At 43.0% G+C, this 26625-nt stretch overlaps 1 protein-coding gene across 2 annotated transcripts; it reads right to left on the bottom strand.

The window, feature by feature from the left end:
- Window positions 1-1411: 1411 nt before the first annotated feature.
- LOC311232021 (uncharacterized protein) lies at window positions 1412-26580 on the bottom strand. Of its 2 annotated transcripts, none has more exons than XM_084318685.1 (6): window positions 26189-26580; window positions 13739-13959; window positions 10728-11728; window positions 10146-10344; window positions 8149-8271; window positions 1412-5538 (listed from the first exon to the last, which is right to left on the bottom strand). In XM_084318685.1, exons 2-6 carry the CDS (start codon window positions 13932-13934, stop codon window positions 4802-4804), a joined length of 2256 nt encoding a protein of 751 aa, XP_084174811.1. In that variant the 5' UTR covers window positions 13935-13959; window positions 26189-26580; the 3' UTR covers window positions 1412-4801. The 2 variants fall into 2 exon arrangements, with proteins under 2 accessions (XP_084174811.1, XP_084174810.1); XM_084318684.1 differs by having other exon boundaries at window positions 8137-8271.
- Window positions 26581-26625: the final 45 nt, after the last annotated feature.

Here is a 26625-nt window from a genome sequence, read left to right on the forward strand (position 1 = left end):
GAAACAGTATACTGTATGTCATAAATGTCTTGATGAATTGAAAATGGGGGACCCTGATGTAAACAAGACTGGTCTGCATCCCCTTAACAATAGTTTGTATTGAGCCGTACTGTATTGTACCCATTCTGCAATCTATTAATAAAGTTTTCAATCAATCAACAGTGTAGTCTATGCATTGCATACAGTATGTGATTTCATTGGGATCCCTCATGGACCCACAGGCAACTATGGGAACTACAGTCATAACAGTATCAGGGCACCATGTTAACTCGGACAAATTGGTAATTTCCGTGACGGAGCTCCTGTTGTGTGCATTCAGAATATAAACTATAATCTATGGACTGAAATGGAAGCCTCATTAACCCTCCCATCCCGAGAATGATGTTCCTATTCTCTTCCCAGTGTGGCTTAAATCCACTAGAAAACAGAAAAACCACTGGCCTGTTATGACCATGATGATCCTGAAACATCAATCTGGATTTGTGAATAATATTATTATATATTATGATGAGCACCTCTCCCACATTCAAAGAAACACGATTCTAATCTGTGATGTTATCAAGAGGTACTTCTGAGACCGACTTTGCACTCATATATAGACATAATATACTTTACAGCTATATGAGCACATAGCTCATTATTGATTTCCCACTTAGAATGGTTAATCATTAAAAATGGGTTAGCTTTTGAGTTAGGGATATACACACACTGAATCCGTGTGTTGTTTTAATTACAGCTCAATTAAATTATGTAGATTAAATAATAGAGATAGGGATTGCTATTTTCTCATCTACATAAGCTGTAGTTGAGCTGTAATTAGCTAAACACAAGGATTCAGTGTCCTCCGATGGCATCACTGGTGGCGCATTAACTATGTGTGCAAAACAGTTCAGAGCCTTGGGATGTGTGTGATTTATGTGCAAAATAAATCAGCCATATTTTTTTTTCGGTGAAGTGCCCCTTTAATAAACAGTATCCCCACTGGCATGTACCCAGCCTGGCTTAACCTTAACCAATTTATTATCCATCGATAACTAATTATACAATCACTTATTTTATGGTCCCAAGACCTTTTACATAACAATAAAACATGTGAAACATAGTTTGCCGTTATAGCGCCACCATCTGGCCGAATGGCACCACATTCAACACTGCACACCCTCGGGTCGTCACTGCAATACACCCCAGCCAGGTGTGAAGTCGATCGGATGAACGGTTCTTGGGATAATGTGAAATACACACAGAATCCTTCCTTTATTATAGTGCAGATGTTTGTGCTCCCCCTTGGGTTTCACAGGGGATTCTACGACATGAAGACCTCCTGTCTCATTAGGGCCCACCTCGTCATGATACATCTCCATCACGACCAGGATCATACACAACATCCTCTTGCTCAATTTCAGTTCCAGCTGCTCTCTCTCTCTCTTCCATGTCATTGTCACGATCGAAGATATGATCAATAGCCTCATACTACAGCCGGTGAATGCTTCGCTCATGTTGGAAAAGACAGATGGTGGTGCTGCAGAATGAAATTGACTCAAGAACTCAAACGAGGCTCATTTATAGATTGATACCAAATGTTGAGAGAAAACTGTAATTGCTGTTCATTATGCCAAGCGAGACACAATATTGTGAAGGGGAAATGTTGTGACAACGACACAGGTAGTCTTTTTGAGTGTGTGTGACAGACGAGATAAATAAGAGATTGAGAAAGAAAGAGAGTGAGTGTGTATGTATGTGTGTGTGAAATAAATGTCCATATTCTGCAAGAAAGGTGGACTTCCCGTGGGGGGAGGAGGGATGCACTGTGCACAAATCCATACTGCGAGAAACATTGTGTTCCCAGGAGAGGGAGGGAGAGAGAGGTAATCATGTTTGAGTGTGTGTGTCCATCAGTGTCGATATTCTGCAAGAAAATTTTAGCACCTGTGGGGGAGGGGTGCCAGCAGACGCATTGGGAGCACAAGTCCATACTGTCCATACTCTGTGAAGCGCTCTGAGTCAGAGCAACAGTCAGTCAGAGAAGAGCGCTATATAAATCCAATCCATTATTATTATTTAAATGTTCCTGCAGGGAGCTGGGCCCTATTTGACCCACAGATGTAACCATGTTTTTGAATATTAAAGTTGACCATTGGTTTTGTGTTTACATAGCTTGTTTTTAAGGATATCACGAAGCCTCGTTCCAATAAAAAAAAAATAACTAGATGGTATTTATTACATAACCTTAACTTGAAAACGGGTCACATTTGACCCTAAACACAATAGAAGAGTACTAGGCTTATTGTTCAGTACAATATGTTCCATATAATTATCGTCCGTAAAATGATACAGGTATTAACCCAAAATGTCCCTTCTTCTCTGGCTCTGTCACTCCTTTAAAAGTCCCCATGAAGTGTAAAGTACGTGTCTGTTACATCGTGTCCCTGGATGACTCGTACAGCTATTTTACAACATACGTCCCCCACATTTCTTCATTGACTAAACCTACAATTTCTTTATATTTTAATTATTAACATCATGATCATCTTCTCTCTTCCTAGAAAGTGGCAACACTTTGCCATCCTGCACTCGGGGGCGTAAGAATTCCATCCAATACGATACGATACGATCACTTGTGTTTAAATAATCACACTTCCCAGCGTGTTCTTCCGACAAAGGGGCGAAGGCCGACATCCATTTTGCCGTCATCTTTGGTTAATGTTCAAATTCAGTTCTCTAAAAGAACAATGTAAAACAGGTGACAAAAACTCCTTTCCACATCCTTCATTAAAACAGTTTAAATGGCAAATACCGCAACTAAATGGCAAATACTGCAACAAAAAAAAACATGATTTAAATACAGCCTTGAGACGAGAGTAGATTTTCACTGCTACAAATCATCTCAATATCAGTGTTACTTAGTATATCAAATACAACAGGAGATAACAGAGAGGTAACCGGGAGACAGAGAGAGGACCTGTAATTCGTTCCTGAATTAAAGATGCAGTTTGTGGTTTTTCTTTCGGAAAGAACTTCCTCCAGTGGACGTTTGTTTGCGCGTGTTGCCTCCAACACACTAAGCTGCCTATTGAATATAATCTGGCAAAACAACTTGGACACGAGCGGGAACATCCGCTCTCATGCTGCGTTCACGTCACGTAGTAATAACGGCTCATCGGGTCGGGGGTAACAGGTTGTGTTCAGGCATTTTAACTATTATGGACCCGTCTGAGCAGCGATGGGGGGGAGGGAGGGGGGTTCCTAGACCTTTGATTTGTACTCTTGATGGTTATACTTTTCACATTTAATTTCCATCTTCTCAGTCTTCCTAGTTCGTGGTTTATGGCTGAAGTTGCGCAACTTCAACAGCAAACTAAACATTCAGCGCAGCTAGTAGCCTCGTTAGGACGTGTCGTGGCGTTACCGATGCTTTAAAACGATCGGTGCTGAAAACCACGCCTCGTTTGTTTTCACGTAAAAAAAAAGAGAAATGTTTCACTTCTTGCACTTGACAGCGGAAACAAGCGCTCTTCTGCACGTTGTCGGACGATATTCGTTTGATGACGTCAGGCTTGAGAAGTGGGATAAATCAAGGTACATGTCAAAACCCCCGAAGTAGTATTTTACGAGCCGAACAGCTGTCGTGAACGCAGCATCAGCTTTATGCCCCTTTGAGAGTGACAGTTACAGAAGTAAAAAATAAACTAAAACTAAATGTTGCTGGGCTTTAGATGTTGAGATTTTAAAGATCCACTCCACACGTGTTTTGAACACTTTAAAGTAGTGCTGTCAGGCGATTAAAAAAAGTTATCTAATTAAGTACAGGATTTGTAATTAATTAATCGCATTTTAATCACATAACCATTTTAGGCCTGATATTCTATATTCTATAATCATATTTCAAATGGCATGTGTCCGGATGGCAGAATTCAGTACTGTATCTACAAAACCTTCTGTTTAATCATCTTCCACTTATTAATTTGCTTAGATCTTTCAGGTCTGGTCAATTTTAGCATGGTGCTATTCACAGTCAAAGATTAAAAAAAATGAATTGATATTCTCATTTGGTTCATACAATTTACTCAAGCCTAGTAACAGACACAGTATTTCTGACACTGGGAATACATTCCCTGAGATCCATAGATGTCCCTAGAATCAGATACCAAGAACATGCAAATGGTCCATATTAAAAAAAAAAAATCTGTAAATATGTATTCTACGTTCTTATGGAATGAATGAGATAAAAAAAAAATAAAAAATAAATAAAAATCTTTTTTTTTTAATTAATTTTGAGTTAATCTTCATAACGCGATAATTTGCTGTGTAATTAATTAATCTAATTAACTTGATCAACTTGACAGCCCTACTTTAAAGATGTTGTATATTGAATAACAGTTAGTTTGGTCTGGTTTCTCCACCACAAACAATAAACGACTGAAGACGTCTTAGTAGCATCCCTACACCTTTGCCGCACTCAATTACGTTTCTCTTACGTCTTCCCCAAACCAGCTAACTTTCTCTTTTTCCATCTAAATGCTTCGCCAAAAGGAATTTCACCCAAACACAACATGTCTTAGCTACACAATCTTGTTTTTTTTTTCTAGTGGAGAGGACGTTTAAAAGCACTGTGCCAAGAAGGCAAACCACTGTCCCACGACGGGCTTTTCACAAAGACGCTTCTTCTACTGATCCCTATTCCATTAATTGTAACATTTAAAGACATTTAAATAGTTAATCAATACAAACTGTGACCTCGATAGCTATACTTCTTTTTACAATTAACCCACAGTGCTGTGTTTTTTTTATAAATGCGTAATCATCAGTCATTCTGGTCGGTCATACAGATGTCATCCATAGAGGAAGTGACGTCGTCGCTCTGCGAGGCGGAGTCGTCCTCGTCGTCCTCCTCCTCCTCCTCGTCGTCGTCATTCCCCCCCCCGGCCAGAGAGCCGTCCTCGCCGGGCTCCCGGTCGTCGTGCTTCTTCTTGTGGAGCCGCAGGCTCTGGGAGCGACTGAAGCCCCGCCCGCATATGTCACAGCGATACGGCCTCTCGCCCGTGTGAAGCCGCCAGTGGTTCTTGAGGCTGGACGCCCGGGTGAAGCTCTTGCCGCACTCGGGGCAGTCGAACTTCTCCCCGAAGTGGGTCTTCTCGTGCTCGCGCAGGCGGCCCGACTGGTTGAAGCTGCGGTCGCAGGCGGAGCACTGGTAGGGCCGCTCGCCCGTGTGCGTGAGCCGGTGCCGGTTCATGGCGCCCGAGTGCGCGAAGCTCTTGCCGCAGTCGGGGCACGAGAAGGGTTTCTCGCCGGTGTGCACCTTCAGGTGGCCCTTGAGCTGGCCCTTCTGGGTGAACTGCTTGCCGCACAGGCTGCACTGGTAGGGCTTCTCGCCCGAGTGGATCCTCATGTGGATCTGCAGCGCCGACAGCTTGTGACAGTCTCTGCCGCACAGCCCGCAGCAGTAGGTGTTCCGCGGCGCTGCGCTCTTCTTCTCCGTCTTCTGGGGCGACGTAGGGGGGCTCTCCTCCTCCTCCTCCTCCTCAGCGAAGGGGCCATCTCCTGGCGGGACAGAAACGGGATAAAACATTTAGAACTTCCTGAGCCATCTGGGTGTTACTTGGTTTTTTTTATCCACTTTTTTCTCCCATTTTTCTATTTTTCTCCCATCCCAATTTTGTATCGTCCAATTCAACCCACCCCTGTCTCGAACGTTGTTTCTTGCCTCCCACAAGCCGGCTGCAATGTGGACTAAGTCATACATAGCACAAGTCCCCTCCGGTACTTGAGGTAACAGCAGTCGCATCTTTTCACCTGCGCTGCGCAATCTTTCAGCGTCAGGGGTCTGCGCTTTGGAGGGACGCCGCCCCCATCGCTTCTTGATTCTACTGCGCAGGCGCACCAACCGACCTGTAGGAGTCGCTGTCCACTGCATCCGTTCCCCACCCCTCAGTTTTCCCTCCCCCTAATACTGCCAATGTGTATTAGTGCGGACGACCAGCCAAACTGAAAACAATGTGGAGAGCAGGGCTCGAACCCAGCGTCTCCAGCATTGGTGGTGAGTGCCTTGCCCTGGGTGTTACTTGTTGAGACCTTGTGGTCTCTAGGGCTTCACATGCCTCTAGAACACTTTGGTCGGTATTTGCACTAGGGATGTCAATGGTTAATGGTTAACCATTAACTGCCGCCGGTCATTTTGACCAACTAATCATATTGTTAAACATATTGGCTCATTTCCCGATCACGTTGCTCCGATTGAAAACGAGAGCTGTATTTAAATTACCATTGTGCTTTGCTAAATTATAATAAATTAATTTCATTTAATTAACATAATGAAAGCTATAGGTTTTCCAGGTAGTCGGTGTTACTCTGTATTCAGGATCCACCGCGTACATTACTCGCCCACCGCCCCCACCGGTGTATGCTGCTTTGTTTTCGGTCTTTTAATATAGAAATAAAACCCATTTAGTTCATTATCAGTTCCCACATTCATCAAATAAGAAAAAATATGTGTAAATAAAAAAAAAGGTATTTGTAAAATACTAAGTGTTATCAATACTTAGATAGTATTGATATATATATATATATTAAACTTTTATTTTTTTTTATTTAAAAAAAATGTCATAGTCGACTATCGGCTAATTTCGGCCAATCAAAGTCGACTATCCAAATCCTTAGTCGGGGACAGCCCTAGAAATTCCACATCACCGCGGCAACCATAATGAAAGCGCTTTGGTTTTAACAAACACAGACACACACACCTACATCTAGCATCCCTCAGGCACTCCCACCTTTTACACAAACACAATCCCGTCTCCCTCAGTCGTCTCCCACCCAGTGTCTCATCATGCAGACTTGTCCTTTCTTTCTCTCCTCACTTCAAAGTGTCTTCAGTGAAAAGTTGAACCAGGTTACTTTAGCCAGTCGAGCCGAGTGCAAATGTATATGTCCCTAAAATGTGTAAACTCAAAAACGAAAGTAAACTGATACGCAATGAACCACTCTGTGGTTCAGGTATTTATTTAAGTGTGTGTGTGTGTGATTTGGTCACAGGTGTTCATAAAACGGATTCAACTTGTTCATAAAAATCACAGCTGTGAGTTTGTTGGTTTATAGCTGATTTTAAGCTCATCAGTTAACCATTAATAACCAGTTAATGTGAGTGACTGGTTGGAACAAAGATTTATATATATATATTAGGGCTGTCAAAGTTAATGCTTTAACTTGAGATTAATTTAAATTATTTAAAGCATTAAAATAAATTTATCTAGATTAATCTATGGAGTGAAAAATCTTCAATCTCAGCGCCGCGGATATAAGAAAGAGGTCCAGCTGAGTACATTTTTTTTATCCACTTTTTCTCCCATTTTCTATATTTTCTCCCATCCCAATTTCGTATCATCCAATTCAACCCTCCCCTGTCACGAACGCTGTTTCTTGCCTCCCACAAGCCGGCTGCAATGTGGACTAAGTCATACATAGCACAAGTCCCCTCCGGTACTTGAGGTAACAGCAGTCGCATCTTTTCACCTGCGCAGCTCGATCTCTCAGTGGCGAGGAGTAACGCGTGGGAGGCTCACGCTGCCCCCGACACTTCCTGATTCTACTGCGCAGGCGCACCAACCGACCTGTAGGAGTCGCTGTCCACAACGCCCGATCCCCACCCATCAGTTTCCCACCCCCTAATACGGCCAATGTGTATTAGTATGAACGACCAGCTAAACTGAAAGCAATGTGGAGCGCTGGGCTTGCCCAGCGTCTCCGCATTCGTGGCGAGCGCCTTGCCCACTACGCCACGTAGCCGCCCTCCAGCTGAGTCAATGTTGATGGTTTTGTTGAACATTTGTATTTCACAGGAGATAAACTGTATTCAAAGAACGCTATTAAAATAGTCTTTGAATCTAAATATACTTTCTTTGTGTTGATTTTACATTAATTCCATGATTTTACTCAAGTAAATATATGTTACAAGCTTCGGTCTTAAATAGAAAAATGCTATTTTAATATAGATTAATCTAGATTAATTACAGAAGATTGAGAGATTAATTTGTTATTTTTTTTTAATCTATTGACAGCACTAATATATATACACAACACGACACAGAAACAGAGGATCTATTGCTATGGCACTGAACATTTCTACCCAGGTCGTATACACACTCGTAGGCTTACTGGACAGGTCGATGGGTCCCTCCTCTTCCTCTTTCACCGTGTTGCTCTCCTGGTCTTGTACAACTTTTCCCGGTATGGAACAATCCTCACTATCGGACATTTGATCGAGATCATCATCGCCATCTGCTGGTGGGAAAAAGGAATGAATCCAGGAAACCCACCGTTACACACATGTCACCATTAGTTGAAGACAAGAGTAGGGCTGCAACTAATGACTATTTTGGTAGTCGACTAATCTGTCGATTATTTTTTCGATTAGTCGACTAATCGAAAAAAAATTATATATAAAAAAAAAATATATATATATATATTTTTCTTTTTCTTTTTTGCACTACCTATCTTTGTGAAAGTGGCTTCTCAGCTCTGGTCCAGCTGAAGACAGAGCAGAGGAACAGATTGGACATTGAGCATGACCTCAGAGTTGCTTTGAGACTCTTGTCAGGACCAAACAACATCCCCAGTTATCCCATTAGTTCCCCCAAACTTACTGTCGGTCTGTTATGTTAAGCTAAGAAGTCTTCAGCTGGCTGGACCAGAGCTAAGAAGCCACTTTCACATGGATAGGTAGTGCAAAAATACAAATAAAATAATAAAAAAATAATTTTATTTAAAAAAAATTTAATGACTAATCGACGCAACAATTCCTCGTTGACGATTTTTTATAATCGACGCCGTTGATTATGTCGACTAATCGTTGCAGCCCTAGACAAGAGTATTAATTTTCCTTCTAGCACATCACTACGGAGGCGGAAGAAGGAAAATAAATGTTTTTTCTAATCTAAAGAATATTTTGGTTCTCTGATCTGCTACTATTTCAAGGTTGTACCTCTCCCTGTCTCATGTACCTCTCCCAGTCTGTGTAACACTATGCTACGCTAAGTTGTTAGTGTACGCACTACCATGAGAAGACACTGCATTTCAATATGTGGAGTGAAACTGTGGAACAGTCTGAATGTGGTGCTAAAGCAATGTGCAAATATAAGACAATTCAAACTGAATGATAAGGAAATGATGTTCACGAGGTACAGGGATGAGGAAGGGATTTGACATTCACGGGTGTTTACATTTTTATTTAATTTCTTTCATGTTTTACATAATCATTTGTTTTGCATATATATATATATTTGTTTTGTAAGGTTTTAAATTAGTACACTCATTTGAGTAGTGGAAAAGGGGTAGGATTAAATAAGTGTATACTTCTCCCTACTCCTTTTCGAACATGCTTTTGTTTATTTATATATATTTTTTCCATTTAATTTCTTGATCAATGATTTGTTTTGATTTTATATTGTTTGTATTTATTTACAGAAAGATAAAGATTTCAAATTTAAAAAATCAAATCAAATCACACTACATATCACAGCCGGGCAAATTACTGGTAGCCAGCTGGGCTTAAGATCCCTCAGGCGACAGTATGTCATGTGATTTCACTTTACGCATCTGCCTTGTTTTTTGACCCGAAAGCCTGGCTTTTGTTTGTGTTATGTGTGGGTATATTTGTATGCCTGTTAGTTAGGTTGTTCGTCTGTTCCATGCATCTTGTTTTCATGTAATCTTGATCCGTGTGTTTTTTTTGTATAAGGAAGTTGCATTGTTCATTTCAATACCTGTAATAGTACAGTAGTCCACACGCACACGTGTGCATTCAGTTAAGTTGGAATATGACTGTAATACAAACAGTTCAGTTTGTCAGGTACATGCAACACAGATTACAGTGTTGACATCTGTCTGCTTGAGAAAATACCATGTTCTGCAATAAAAATTATTGAAGTGAGATGAACAGACTGAACTTTATTTTATTAGATAAAACATGTTGACAAAGTTTTACTTTGCAGTTGAAAAAAGGTAATAAATCGCAATATTAATATATTCTTATATATATACACTCAGCATATTGCAATATATTTAGTATTGCAATACTATCGTATCGTGAGGCCTCTGGTGATTCCCACCCCTAGTAACAATTCACTTTCCAACGTAACGTCATGTTTGCGTACCATACAGGGGCTCCTCCTCTTCCTCCTCCTTCACGACGACGCTCAGAAGTGGACTGGAGCAGCTGTCGTCCGGCCGGTCTGAAGATTCTCTGAAGTCGTCGTCCTGTTGGACTTCCTCATCGGTTTCAGGACGCTCCTCTGACACTCGAGCTGCTTCAGGTTCTCTGGGCGCCGATTGGCTGGCTAGGTCAACAGGAGCCTATTGAAAACAGATCAAAGCAGGGGGTGAACAGAACTCTGGGCGCCGATTGGCTGGCTAGGTCAACAGGAGCCTATTGAAAACAGATCAAAGCAGGAAGTGAACAGAAATGTTTTCTTTTTATTTGTACCACGACCAAATATTGAAATATTGGTTTTTAAGGTCTTTTGTTTAAAGATGGATGCTGGCGGTGGAAATTACTGAAGAAACTCCACTACCCCAACAAGACAAGACAAGGCTTTAACCCTTTCACTGCCGCACTACCAAAGCGGTTAACCCTTTCACTGCGACCGTCGGTAGTGTGATCGTGTGGCAGTGAAAGGGTTAACAGAAATAGTAGAAACCGAGTGATGACACTGAAACGGGAAGGGCAATTTCATTACCTCCGAGGCGACGTGGTTCACCGGCGGCTGAGACGTTTCCTGCCGAGACGACGGCCCGCCGGCGGCGGCCTGACCAGCGGGGGGACCGGGACCGGCGGCGGGGGGCTCGATCTTGATGTGGGTGCACGAGCGCTTGTGGTTCCTCAGAGTTCCCGCCAGCGAGAAGTGCCTGCCGCAGTCGGGGCAGGTGTAGGGCTTTTCCCCCGTGTGGATCCGGTTGTGCCTCCGCAGTTCCCCCGGCGCGATGAAGGAGCGGTCGCACTGCGTGCAGGCGTACGGTTTCTCCCCGGTGTGCGTGCGCATGTGCGTCGTCAGGGTCCACTGCTGCGCGAACGTCTTGCCGCAGTCGGCGCAGCGGTACGGCGTGATGCCCGTGTGGAGCCGCTCGTGTCTCACCAGCGTGCCCGACAGGGCGAACCGCTTCTCGCAGAAGGAGCACTGGTAGGGTCTCTCCCCGGTGTGGGTCCTCTGGTGGTCGCGCAGCTCCGCCGCCGAGTTGCACCGCTTCTCGCAGTCGGTGCACGGGAACTTCTTCCGGGTGCTGCCGGCCACGATCTCGCCGTGCATCGCCTGCAGGTGCGTCTTCAGGTGCCAGTGGCGGGAGAAGCTCTTGCCGCAGGTGGCGCAGACGTACGGCCTCTCGCCCGTGTGCGTCCGTTTGTGGAGCCTCAGCTCGCCCTGGCTGACGAAGCGCTTCTCGCACATGGGGCACGGGAAGGGCTTCTCGCCCGTGTGGATCCTCTGGTGCACCAGGAGTTGCCCCTTCTCCGGGAACCTCTTCTGGCACACGTCGCAGGCGTACGGCCTCTCTCCCGAATGGGTCCGCAGGTGGCGTTGGAGTTTGGAGGAGTTTTGGAAGGTCTTGGCGCACACCGAGCAGTTGGAAGGTGGCTGGGCTGCTTTTTCACTCTCATCACTCTGATCCAACATGGCGGCCGCTGCTGCTGCTGCTGTGGGAGGAGTGCCGTCCTCGTCTCCACACCCGGGGATGGCACTGTCGCCTGCGGGGAATGGAAACAGATTGGGATCGGTGGTTCCCGTTTTGGATACTTAAATAAACCACAGACCCCCATTTGATAAGACTTTTGTTGTTAGAATTGACTTTGTATAACTCTATACTTGGAGAAAGGAGATACAGTGTGGGGGGGCGGGGGGGGGGGTGACACCTAACAGTCATACTCATACAGTTTCATATTTGGCGAACTTAGTGACCCCCCCCCCCAAGAACCCATTGCGTCCCCAGACCCCACTTTGGGAACCACTGGGTAAAAGAATCAACTCTACTGTCTTTCAAGAGAAAATACATAATTAAAAAGGAATCAGTTCTCGTCCACGTCGGTGATGATGACGCACTGGAGTATGGAGTTTGGGGTTAGATTCCCTTGAGGGGTCACCCATACTAAAGATATACACTCATGGTGCTGTATAAGGTGCCTTGGATCAAAGCATCCGTCAAATGAAAAGATATTCCTTTATTGGGGATGAGGTGGAGGTGGTGGAGACATAATAAGTTCCTTGGGGTACACCTGAACAATAAACTGGACTGGGGAACAATGTTCTTCCTGAGGAGACTCGGGTCCTTCAATGTGTGCAACAGACTGCTGCAGTCATTCTACCAGTCTGTAGTGGCCAGCGTCCTCTTCTATGCTGTGGTATGCTGGGGGGGGGGCTACATCAACTCGAGGGACACCAACAAGCTCAACAAGCTGGTGAGGAAGGCTAGCTCCGTGGTGGGAGTCGAGCTGGTCAGACTAGAAGTGATGGCAGAGAGGGGGATGAGAAGGAAGCTGGCTGCCTCCCACCCCCTCTATGATGAGCTAGTCAAGATGAGAAGCACGTTCAGCCACAGACTCATACCCCCCCCCCCCCCCCCGACACTCAACTAACCGCCTCGGACAGTCCTTCATACCAGCGGCCATCAGGCTCCACAACAGTGGGCAGGGACTGCGGCCAGACATCCAACTAGAACTAATAGGAACCCAAGGAGGACAATAACACTACCTTTATCCATACTGCACCTTAGGTGAATACTGTGATACTGTGAATACTGTATATTTCAGTTAGTTAGATAGTAAATTATAACACTACCTTTATGCATACTGCACCTTATGTGAATACTGTGATACTGTGAATACTGTATATTTCAGTTAGTTAGACAGTAAATTATATTGACTTATTTGTTTACACGGCTTGTGTTGTTTTTACTACCTGTACCCCCCCCCCCATCGCCCATGCTGCTATGATGCCTGAATTTCCCCAAGGGGATCAATAAAGGAATATCGTATCTTAATAAATCTTTTTTTATCTGAATATAAACTATGAAGTATAAATAAAGGTAAACAGTATACCCCATCGGTTATAATATACGTATTATATGTGGAACAGAGGGAGGATAAATGTGCAGATTTACTACATTTGAGAAAGGAATGAAAGCTGGGCAGGAAAGCAGGTCGAGACCAAAGAAGACATTACAGCCAGAGCCCGTCTCCACAGCACAGCGCTCCCACTGCCGCCGCGCCATTACAAGGTCATTATGAAAACTCCACCCGCATCTCTTTTTACCCAGAAACACTGTCTCTTCCTCATTTGAGATTCAGTGAATACACCGTCCTCCACATTTACAACCACTTAGTGGGAAGAAGAGTGATGGCGATGAGTAACCACTTTACAGAATGAATAAATTTCCCCTGTACACATTGCAGAAATGGAAAACGGTAAATGGTGCATTTATATAGCAGCTTTTATCCAAAGCGCTTTACAATTTCTGTTCCTCGCGTTCTCCCCTTCACTCACACATTCACACACACACCGACGGCGGCGGCGGAGGCGACCATGCAAGATGCCAAGCTGCACATCGGGAGCAATTAGGGGGTTAAGTGTCTTAGAAGACCATCTGCCTCAAATGGTGGGCCGTGAGAGGAACAAAGGAAATACCAATCCCATCCCGACGTAAGAGCAAAATGGCCGCCGTGTGTGTGAATAATGGTGAATGAAACATCCCATCTACTTACTAAACTGAGAGAGATCCACAGCCACTTCCTCGCCATCGGAGTTGATCAGGCCTCCTATTTCTTGGCCTTCCTCCTCGGCCTGCAGCAGAGACATTTCCTGGGGATCCTCCTCGGCCTGCAGCAGAGACATTTCCTGGGGATCGTCCTCAGCCTGCAGCAGAGCTTGGGACAAGTCCTCCGGTTTTTCTGAGTCCATCTTCCAGACGAAGGATTAGGCCTGCCTGCCATGTGAGGTTGCAGGGACATAATGGTGAATAAAGTAGTCAACATAAATGTACTGCACTGAATTTTAATGACGATGATGATGACATGGGTTTATGTACTGAATATTCATATGATGACATGGTTTTATACACTGAATATTAATATGATGACATGGTTTTATACACTGAATATTCATATGATGACATGGTTTTATACACTGAATATTAATATGATGACATGGTTTTATACACCGAATATTAATATGATGATGACATGGTTTTATATACTGAATATTCATATGATGACATGGTTTTATACACCGAATATTAATATGATGATGACATGGTTTTATACACTGAATATTAATATGATGACATGGTTTTATACACTGAATATTAATATGATGATGACATGGTTTTATACACTGAATATTAATATGATGATGCCATGGTTTTATACACTGAATATTAATATGATGATGACATGGTTTTATACACTGAATATTAATATGATGATGACATGGTTTTATACACTGAATATTAATATGATGATGACATGGTTTTATACACTGAATATTAATATGATGATGACATGGTTTTATACACTGAATATTAATATGATGATGACATGGTTTTATACACTGAATATGAATATGACATGGTTTTATACATTGAATATTAATATGATGATGACATGGGTTTATATACTGAATATTCATATGATGCCATGGTTTTATACACCGAATATTAATATGATGATGACATGGTTTTATACACTGAATATTAATGATGACATGGTTTTATACAATGAATATTAATATGATGATGACATGGTTTTATACACTGAATATGAATATGACATGGTTTTATACACTGAATATTAATATGATGACTTGGACTGAATATTAAAAGGGGAACTATCTTATAAATGGCCTTTTCCAGTGGTTTGCATGGTTTTCTAGCAATGTGGGGTTGTATCAACACTGACTAGATGTGAAATTCTCATTCAGTCCCATTCCTCCAGTTCAGCTGACACAAGATCCTCTCCCACTAAACCAAGCCATTCGAATTTACGCGGATCTGTGACGTGTAAGAATTCTCATCTGCCACTGCGCGGCCCGCAATCAACTGTGATACGTTTATATGAGCAGAGAGTGGAAATAATGCGGAAGCGGTTATTTAGCAGAGACCGTCAGCTGTTCACACACACACACACACACACACACACACACACACACACACACACACACACACACACACACACACTGAATCACACACAGAGAACTAGATAAAACGGGTGGGAGGGAATGGGACTGGGGGGAGCTCTCTCTCTCTCTCGTATCAGCACTCGCTGTATCACCGTCAACCTGTTGCAAAATATCATAGCGCACACTTCCACGCGCACAACCGTATTCCGATCCGTGCAATAATATTCACGGGGGTATACATTGTCATTTGAAACAAGTTATCAATGCATTGTCCTGTGGGATTATGCCCCCCTGCGGCGAAATTAATTAGTCCCTCTCTATCTCTCTCTCCCCCAAAGGTGCCAGTGAGTGCAGGTGGGTGACTGTCACTCAAAGCGCATTGCGAGTATGGGCGGAGTCCAGCCAAAAACAGCTTGGAATCTGGAAGGGCAGAAAGTGGTCCACCAAAGTACTTGATTAAAAATACATAACAATGAATTTTATTGAAAAAAAACTTACAGATGTGTTCCATACTCACAGGAATTGTGTAAAATTGCCCAAATAGTGAAAGAAATAGCTAAATAGTTCCCCTTTAACATTTTGAGTGCCAGCCTCCGTGTCCTATTTACCCCGTTGCATGCCACCACCCACTTCAATGACAGAGCTCTCATATTTGCAAACGCATAAACTATATCTTAAATCATGGCTATGTGTCTAATATGGCCGTCGCTTATCAATGACTTGTTTGCAGTCAACATTGTCGAAACGGATTTTTTTTTTTTTAATCGGTTCATTTCCGTTTTATACCATTTTGAAAAACGCTTGTTTTTTTTAAAGTTTCAGAAAAAAATAAAGATTCTGTGATAAACGCCCTTTACTGGAATACACTGGGCCTAAAGAAAATAATGGTTGTTTACGGTTGCCGACCGACCCTGCCGATTTAGGTGCGACCCAATATATTTTATGAGTAAAAAAAAAAAAAAAAAAAAATTGATAAAGTTTCATAGAAATCTTAGTCAAACCTTTAGTATTATGGATATTAAACATGCTGGCAGAGTACATGCATCCATGTTGTTGTAAATATTTTAATTAAATAAAGAAATTCCCTATCCATAGTCGCCGTGGGAAGGAATAAAATAAAAAATTAAAATAAAATAAATCCCTACCTACCCATGGCCTTAACTGACAACCAACAGGAAACAAACTATATTTTTTGTTATGCCTCAGGGTGTGTGTCTTGGATGGGGATGTGGTGGGGATTGACGTGGTGGAGATTGATGTGTGGGGTGGGGTGTTTGGAAAACTGACTGTTCGGGGGGGGGGGGGGGGGGGGGGGGGGGGTCACATACCTTCTAGCAACTGAAGTATTGGTATTAAATTCCTCAGTCTAAAGAGATGACCTTGCCCCTGGCAAGCCTTCTAGTGATCCATTGTTAAAGCGCCTCAGAGTGAATCTCTTCCAGTAATGAAGAACACTCTTATCTCAGTTTTTTGATGAATCCCACTCATGAGAAACAACTAATATGTGATTCTTCTTGCAGGGAGTGCATAAACATCTGCACTCCTATCACAGATAGCTGAGAAATGACATTATTAAATGTAGTACTACTAAACACGTAATACTAAAACAAACTAAAAGCTCAAGGACTCCTATAGGAGCCAAAGCACTCATGAGTTATACCTTATTTCTATTGGCTTAGTTGCCTACACTGTTAAAGTCTACATTTCATAATACAATGGGGCTTAGCTGTATATTTAGGTTATTGTATTATTATATGAATGTTTATATGTTTATTTTTATAACCTTAGATTGAAACGGCATTAGGAATATTGATTGGATTTAGATAAAGTAATTGAACCGTCTTATTTGTCATAGTAATTGTCAAATAATGGTTTGGTTCCGGTTGCCGACCGACCCTGCCGATTGGTGCGACCCAATTTATTTGATGAGTTTAAAAATAAAAATAAAAGATTAAATATATATTTTTTTTACAATAAAGTTTCATAGAAATCTTAGTCAAACCTTTAGTATTATGGATAATAAACATGCTGGCAGAGTACATGCATCCATGTTGTTGTAAACATTTTAATTAAATAAAGAAATTCCCTATCCATAGTCGCTGTGGGAAAGAATAAAATAAAAAATAAAATAAATTCCCTACCTACCCATGGCCTTAACTGACAACCAACAGGAAACAAACAATATTTTTTGTTATGCCCTGGAATACACAAAACACGTTGTCATTTTTCGGCCTATTTATGAATAGTTTTCAAATAAACGCTAGATTATCGATAGTATATACATGTGTACTTATGCACGCTATAGAAGCGGGCTGAAAAATCGATTATCTTATTTCCTGATCGCACACACACACAGACACACACATATGGCACACGTGAAAATAGCTCTGATTATCCCAAGACTGGTAAAATAGATTCCTTACCTCAGATCAGATGTTCTCCAAAAAGATTATTCCAATTCCTGATCGCCATTCCAAATATCGATCGCGTTTATACAAGATACAACAAGATACAAGAGTTTCATTTGTCACAGCATACAGGTATACAGTGAAATGCGGGGGGTCTCGCCCGCAACGATGTGCATAATACAAGTAATAATATAAGAGTCCAACCAATAGAGCGACATAGTGCAATAAACAAGTAAACAAAGTAGGCATATCGGTATCTGTACATGAGCTATTTACAGAGCATGCCACAGGTCCTGTGGCAGTGCAGTACACTGTTAGCTACGGATGAGGCATTGGGTCTTTATGTACACTGCTATACAATGCTATATTATATACGATCTCAAGCTATACTATTCTTAAAGTGATCTTTCCTTCTGTAAAGTGTCCATAGTGTGAGCGTGTGCAGCATGAGTGTCTGTGTGCTCATGTTAAAGTGGCTGCTAGTGTGTGAGCGTGTACACAGGGAGCGAAATTAACTTTTTGACTCACCGGCCAGTGGCGGGTAGATGGGAAGAATCTACCCGCCAAGCATATTTCTTACCCGCCAACTTTTTTTTGATAAATTTTTTTTTGATTATTATTTTATATAGATTTTTTTTTAATAAAATATATATATTATATAATCATACTTGTGATTGTGTTATCTGCGAGACATCGCCACCTCGCTGTCTGCAAACAGCTCCACTGTCTGTGTGTATACTCGAGTGGCCTCCAGCTCCAGCAAGGATTCTCCGGGGGTGCAGCTGGACCCTAAACGCTACATTCAGCATGCAAAAGAATTCTCCGGCGCTGCACCTGGACCCTAGTCAGCAGCCCTCACTCATGCGATGTAAACCAGGGACTCGAATACGCATGTTGTTGTTTTAGGACATTGATGCCAAGAGCTATCTGTAGCTACTGCTGGATGGCGTTGGGACAACGCCTCAGTGAACTATTTAGTTTACTGCGACATTTCGTAGTGACTAGTTACCTAGCCAACGGAGGTATTATGCACTGGACTATTGCTGGAGGATTTGTTGATGTCGGGAGCTATCCGTAGCTAGCCGGCTGGATAACGTTACACAATGCCTCGTGTATTAAACTAAGTGAATAGTTGACTGGGTCATTTTGTAACGGTAGCTAACGTTATCTCACGAAGGTCCCACACTGACTAGACTAACGTCACGGTGAGGCAATAGCCTCTGTTTACATGCAGGCATTAGCAGCAGCAGCAGTGCTAACTAACGTTACATAGTTACAGAAACAGGTGGGGAGGGGGTAGGAGCAGCAGTGCGCTGCATGTCTGTGCTGAGACAGCGAGTGAGAACTCCGCTAAAGAATTGGATCATGATTTTCGGTTTTCACATGACTATTTGATTGCCCGTCACACGGCGCTCAGACCGACGTCTCAGTGGGAGGCGCCAAACGTAAAAACTGAGCGCAAATGGCGGGTGGCGCTCTCTAGTTTCGGTCCCTGCGTGTACAGTGTGTGTGTGCTCATGTGTGCTTGTGCGTGGAGAGTTCAGTGTTCAAGGCTCTGATGGCCTGTGGGAAGAAGCTGAGCCTAAGTCTCTCTGATCCAACGCTGGGTACTGGAAACACACATTTTCCGCTGTTCTGCGGCTCGGCAATGACTTCGACCGTCTCCGGTTACTTAACTGCCAACTCTCTGGCTCCTCACACTTTCACCAAGTGCTTGGAGACTGCGCTGGGACCTCTGCGTCATCAGGGAATACAAATTCTATTCTACCTGGACGACATTCTGGCCCTCAGCCGGTCGGAGGAGGTCGCCAGGTCTCACACCAGGCAGGTGGTGGAACACCTCACCACCAGGCTCGGTTTAGCTGTGAACTGGGAGAAGAGTACCCCTCTTCCCAGACAACAGGTGGAGTACTTGGGCTTGATTCTAAGTTCAAGGTCTACGAGGGCAACTCTCTCAGAGCGGCGTCGAGAGGATATTCTCGGTGCACTCAGGGGGTTCCCTCCTGGCACGGCGGTTACGGCGTGGTTTGTGATGCGCCTGCTCGGCATGATGGCATCTGCCCACTCCATGGTCCCGCTTGGTCTCCTCTTCATGAGGATACAGGGGTGGTTTTTCAGTATGAAAATAGACCCTGTGAGAGGCAAGCGGAAGCGTCTGGAAGAGTCCCCACTTCAGTGATAGGGGACCTCAACCACTGGAGGAGGCCGGGGACCCCCCTGACCGACGGGGTCCCCATGGGCAGCAGGACGTTGCACGTGACAGTCTTCTCCGACGCCTCCCTCACGGGACGCAGTAGGAGGCAGCTGGCCTGCTCGGTCTCCCCTACATATCAATGTGTTGGACTTGAAGGCAGTGCTTCTAGTCCTCAAACGGATCCGCCCTCATGTGGTGGGCGAGCACGTTCTGGTCAGGACAGACAGCACAGCGTCAGCGTCATATATCAACAGACCGGGAGGAGTGCGCTCCCCCCCGTCTCCACCAGGCGGCGGTCAGACTCTATGGCTATGGGCGTCTCGCAATCTGCGCAGCCTGAGGCCTCTCCACATCCCCGGCAAGGAGAATGTGGGTGCAGATTTGATGTCACGGGGGGAGGTCCCCACCCAGACGAGTGGGGTCTGGAGTCTGGACCCAGACATAGTCAGACTGATCTGGAACCGATTCGGGGGAGGCCGCGGTGGACCCATTTGCGAGCAGTCAGTCCTACCAGTGCCCCCCTGTGGTTCTCGGTCAGTCGGAAGGAAAATGACAACGTTTTTGTGTATTCTAGAATATTCCAGAGTAAATGTCTTTTATCATGGAATCTTTATATTTTCCTTGAAAACGAGGGCTTTTCAAAATGCTATAAAACGATAATGAACCGATAAAAAAACAATCCGTTTCGACAATGTTGACTGGAAAACGAGTCATTGATAAGCAACGGGCAGATTAGACACATAGCCATAATTTAAAACATAGTTTAGGCGTTTTTAGCGCTAACATTGAAGTGGATGGTGGCATTCAACAGGGTAAATCAATGTTAATCAAAGGCACTGAAAGTGTTCATTCGGTTTGGTAGTTGGTACCCATCCCTAGTTACAATTGTTTCAATGTAGCCCAGTGAGCAACATGGATGACCTGCGAAGCTACATGATGACATCAGTCACTGATCTGGGCACACTTTGGATTTAAGCAGAATGAGACAATTAAAACCGGTTAACCGCTGCAATTATTTGCCAGACAAATTATGTGTTTTTAATTTCTTCTGCCACCACTGGGAAAACTCTTGAATTGAAGCCTATAATTTGAAAGATACACATCTATTCCAGCGAAGGAAACCAAGAATAAACTCAAAGCTGTGCACGGGAAGACATTTGACAATCAATTAAATTGAAATCGAGGCGAAGTAGAAAACGATCGATTGAACTATTTAATTCTTCTTCTTCTCATTCAATTTTAGCTTCAATTCAATTTCACTTCCATCTCTCAAATCACTGGTTCTCCTAAGATGTTGTTTCTGGGACCTCCATCTGAGAAGATTTATATTGTTAGATACAGTATGATGATATAGAGTGGATTTTGAGGAAACCTATGATCAGAATAATCACTCACACATCCTCGAACATAATCTGAATGGATGCCATACTCATAGTGGGTGCGCACCATCACAAAACCTGTGGTACGCCGAGTGGGCGGTGTCTGCACCAGCGTTTCCGTTAGCCGGTAATTACCGGTATTTGTCCGGCAAAATCTCTTGAAGTCCGACATATTTAATTTCTCCGGTCTTAATGTCCGGTGAAAATAATTCCCTGAGTCTAAGCACAATTTGATTATTTGAATTGTATTAAAATAGGCTAAAATTAAATAGCCTATGCGATGAACGAAACGATCATTACATTTGTTTCCTCGTTGCTTCTAATAATGACAACGACGTTGTCAGCGAGAGCTTTAAAAACGTAGGTCTCGGTTCGCTTCATCGGACCAAACGCGAACCAAATATAGGAAGTGATTATTATTACCACTGCTCGCAGCACTCACTGCAAAACAAGCACACTGCATCTAATCTCTCTATCTATCTATCTATCTATCTATCTCTCTATCTCTCTATCTATCTATCTATCTATCTATCTATGTCTGTGCATCTTGGGAAGAAGGAAGAAAAAACGCGGCTTATTATTATTACCGAGGCGCGCGGCTTATTATATTATTAAAACGGCTACTTGTGGGCACTCATAAAAACACCGTGGTCTACAAGTTGTTTAGCGAGAGGATGGTGGTAATGTGCTTCAATAGAACAATGGATCAATGCCATGTCAAAACTCGGCTCCGCTGATCTGGGCTCCGCAGTACACACACAGACACACACACACGCGCGCGCGCACACACAGGATCGCAGCCACACACACATTTCCACTGTCCAATAGACAAGCGCCCTTTTCGACCGCGTGACATTGAGGTGGAGAGAGTAGTCACGCAAACCACAATAATGTTGCCGTCTCTCTGCTTTCTCAGTTCTTCGCTTGATATAATTAATACAAATGTCCAATATAACGGAATTCGTTAGCTCATAAAAATGTGATTATAACAGACTGCTGTTTAGTGTCGGACCGACTGCCACATACGCGGTCTATTTTATTTCAAGTCAGCAGCAGCACGGAGACGGAGTATCGAGGGACTTATTTTATTTGGAATATATTAATGACTGTATACGCAAAAGTAGCCTAGTTTTAAGTAATAATATTATAAATCTACATGCCTTGAGGATGACATTCTTTATATAGCCTGCCTATCAATTGTTTTAAAGCTTAATAAACTATGACCGGAATTAATCTCATTTGTCCGGTAGTTGAAATCTTGCAGGTCACGGAGACCGGCAACAATTTTTTCTAACGGAAACCCTGGTCTGCACACCATTTGAGATTTGACAGACGTCGGGCAGATCAGGGCCCCGTTCCCCGTACCTGGATAACTGAGTTAGCCGGATAACTTTCGGTTAAGTCTGACTTAAGCCGGACTTTCCGGTTCCCCGTACCTGGATTGTCCAAATCACCATGACAACAGATCCAAAAGTTTGAGCCTGGTCGAAAGCAGGGTTTAAGTTCAAGTTAGCCGGATGAAGCACAGCCACGCCCCCGCAAAGAAAGTGACAGCGCGTTTCCTGAAATTATTCCCACAGTCTAGGAACTGCTTTATACCATTCTGAATTACGTTTTTGTGCTCCATTCTTCCAGAGGGGGCTTTTGAAATGTAAAATATACCCAAAATGCTGATACTAAATTCACTTTGTCCTAAATAATGCACGTTATATATACCGTGGCGCTCGCTCGGTGCGATGTACACATTACGTGGTTATTTTAACAACGCGCAGCATTGCAAATGTGAATCCCGCGGGGATATTTTTAATGATTGAAACCTATCGCTCGTTTGGCTCTGATTCCTTTCATATTCTCCGCTGTGGATGTTTAATGGAGCGCCTGGATTGTGTTTCATTCAAGCATAAAATTGAAGTGTCTATGCGTGGATTGTGGATCTTGTCTCGTTCATTAATGTATAAACAATGAATTTATCCCATCTGGCACAGTGGCGCAGCGGTAGTGCTCAATCCTGTCAACCCAGCGACCGGTGTTCGAAACCCCGTGTTTCCAATATAATTTTTTGGAATATAATATTAATGATTATACGCCAAAGTAGCCTAGTTTCAAGTTAGAATATTATAAATCTACATGCATTGAGGATGTTATTCTTTATATAGCTCTCAACGTGCACCAAATTGAATTATTCCTACATCGCAAAAAGAAGGGAAAGACTAGGTTTCGAACCCCGGTCGTCTGCGTGAAAGTCAAAAGAAGAACCCGTTACACCACAGTGGAGATAAGTAAAAGATCGACCATACATCAATCAATGGGAAGAGAGCCGTATCGTTATTTTGTATAACAGTTTAACTAATTATTTTCGCTAGCAAGATCTGATTTGATTATTCAATCCAGCAGGCAAGTTTAAAGAAATATAATCTGATTGATTGAGGTAATGAGGGACTTAAAATTAGCCTATAGATAACGCATTTAACTTGTCGGCGAGGCGATTGAGCCGTACTGCAATATGTTAATAAAGTTTTAAATCAATTAATCAATCAATGCCGCTAGAGAATCAGGATCTCTGCTATCGATACGTGCTGGCTTTTCAACTGGAGCGGCCGCGCGCACTTATCCTGGGTCTCAAGTCTGGCTTGAGTTAACGAGACTGAATCCACCTTCGAGGAACAGGAAAATCCCGGCTTCAAACATCGGGTTAACTGAATCTGGATAATGACATCTTGATCGACTTAGTTGAACCAGGTACGGGGAACGGGACCCAGATCGTACGTCACCAACGACCACATGGCCCACACGACAACAAACACCACCACACATCAAGAGCGCTTGATAAGACATAACTGGTGAATGTCATTCAGACTTACATACACAGTCATATTGTGAACATTACTGTCCCATGTTGGCCATTATTTTTCTACTAGAATAACTACCACGGCTTTTACCCCGTAGGCCGACATTGTTGTTTGTTTTGTCAGGTGACAATAGACCACTGCACTTCCCTGTTACATGGAGCTCGGGAGGGGGGGTGGGGAAAGGGAGCGGGTTAATGAATGTTGATTAGAGCACGTAAGTGGTCAAGACTCTAATCAACAGTCATTCATTCATTCCAAGGTAAACCCGAGGAGGAGCGGTTGTGTGTTCTATGTGATCTGACTGGGAGTGGTGGAAGATGAATATAATTTTGTTTTTTATTGCCCTTTGTACACCGATTTGGGGAGGGCTTTATTTGAGAAAATTCAAATTGTAAATCCGGATTTGTTTTGGGAGTCTGAGAGTTGTATGTTGAGTTGTTTTTTTGTGGAGGACATCTTCAGTTTTGCAGGATTTTTGGAGAAAGCATGGCACTTGAGACAAAACACACTATCCTATATAAATGTATATGAATTCCTCTTGTTTCTTTGTTTACATACATTGCTTACAGCTTGTGTTATATTACGTATAAAATAACTTTATTAACAGATTGTAAGACACGAAAATAAAAAAACATCAAATCAAATCAAATCAAAACCACAGCGTTTACCCCGTATAGGCAGACATTGTCGTTTGTTTTGTCAGGTGACAATAGACCACTGCACTTCCCCGTTACATGGAGCTCGGGAGGGGGGGGGTTTAATGAATGTTGATTAGAGCCTTGACGTAAGTGGTCAAGATTCGAATCAATTTGTTTTACTCTTTTTTTTTACTCTTTTTGTATCACAAACAGTACTGTATTTGCAAATCTGGTATGTCATAAATGTATAGATGTAGCAGTACCGTCTATCTGTATGTCATATATGTTAAGATTAATTGAAAAGGGGGGACCCTGATGTAAACAAGACGAAAGTCTTTCTCTGGTCTGCATCCCCTTAACAATTGTGTGTATTTAGCTGTACTGTATTGTACCCATTCTGCAATCTGTTAATAAAAATGTAAATCAATCAATCAAACTCCCCATCCCCCAAGCTCAAAATACCGGAAGTGTTGCGGTGGTCCATCGCTTGACAGATTACACTCCATTTAAGCGGTTTGCTCCGCCCTCGCCGTTATGTACTTAGCGCGGTGTGTCGGCGAACTACAATGGAGCGCTCTCTCTCCGCAAAAAAAGCTCAGAACGAAAATAAACTACTCGCGTACATCATGCCCCCTGTGTAACCCCTCCCACCCAGAACACAGCGGTCGACGAAGCGAATCATTTCAATGCATCTGTCAAACCAGGCATGATATACCGAGGCACAATAATAACATATCAAACAAATGCCAGACGAAAATAATATTGGGAAAATAAAATTGGCATTATAATATTTGGAATTTCATTGATTTAGCAGTGAAATTACACACGCTTTTCATCGAGTATCTCCAGTGTGAATGTTTTGTGTTGTTGTTGTTATGGCTACCTTGTGCATTCAATCCCAGGTAGTGTCTGTTAATGTTACAGTACTGTATATTTGTAGATCTGGTATGTCATAAATGTATAGATGTAGCAGTACTGTCTATCTGTATGTCATATGATGCATTGAAAATGGGGGACCCTGATGTAAACAAGACTAAAGTCTTTCTCTCGTCTGCATCCCCTTAACAATTGTGTGTTCTGCAATCTGTTAAATAAAAAGTCAATCAATCAATGCTTTTTTTGTTGTTGTTATGGCTACCTTGTGTGCATTCAATCCCAGGTAGTGTCTGTTGTTAATGTCAGCTGGTTTGTCTTGAGCACACAATAACAACAATAACCGGTTACAGCAGCAGTACAGTGTAACTACACTGCAGCACCAAGCCACGGTATGATGACCTCTCATGATGACGCCATCACTTGATTGATTGAAAACTTTATGAACAGATTGCAGAATAGGTACAATAATACTGTACAGCTCAATACACACAATTGTTAAGGGGATGCAGACCAGAGAAAGACTTTCGTCTTGTTTACATCAGGGTCCCCCATTTTCAATTCATCAGGACATATATGACATACAGATAGACAGATAGACACTGACCGGTGTAACGACTGACTGCTGAACACAGAAAATGGCCAACATGATGATGAGGATGATGATGATGTGGTGAATTATAATAACGTTAGCTTACTTAGCTGGACGTCTTAGTAGTAGTAGTAGCTAAAGAAGAAGTCTCTCCATCCTCGCTGCACGGGGGGTATATCCACAAAGCTAGATAGATAAAGTATCCATTCAGTCCGAGATGCAAAAGTGCTGATAGTAAAGGCCTGACCGTGCTCTGCCTCCGGCGGTGATGATGCTAACATGGAGCTAACATGGAGCTAAAGAGAGAGAACAAGAAGACAATGGAGGGGAGTTCTTCTGTGTGACCGACCCTTCACTGTGTCAAGTATAAACTATTGGCCCGGTGGTGGGAGTTGCCCACCTAGGGATTAATAACCACGCAACGGGCTTCTTTGTCCATTTAATGCCCATTACGACTAAAGAAAAGTGCTTTGTTTTCAGTCTGCTATAACGAGGTGAACTTGCTACTAGCTTGTTGGTCTCTTTTTGCCGGAGGAGCAGAGG

This window comes from Notolepis coatsorum (assembly GCF_963971535.1).
Source record: "Notolepis coatsorum genome assembly, chromosome: 7".
NCBI lineage: Eukaryota > Metazoa > Chordata > Actinopteri > Aulopiformes > Paralepididae > Notolepis > Notolepis coatsorum.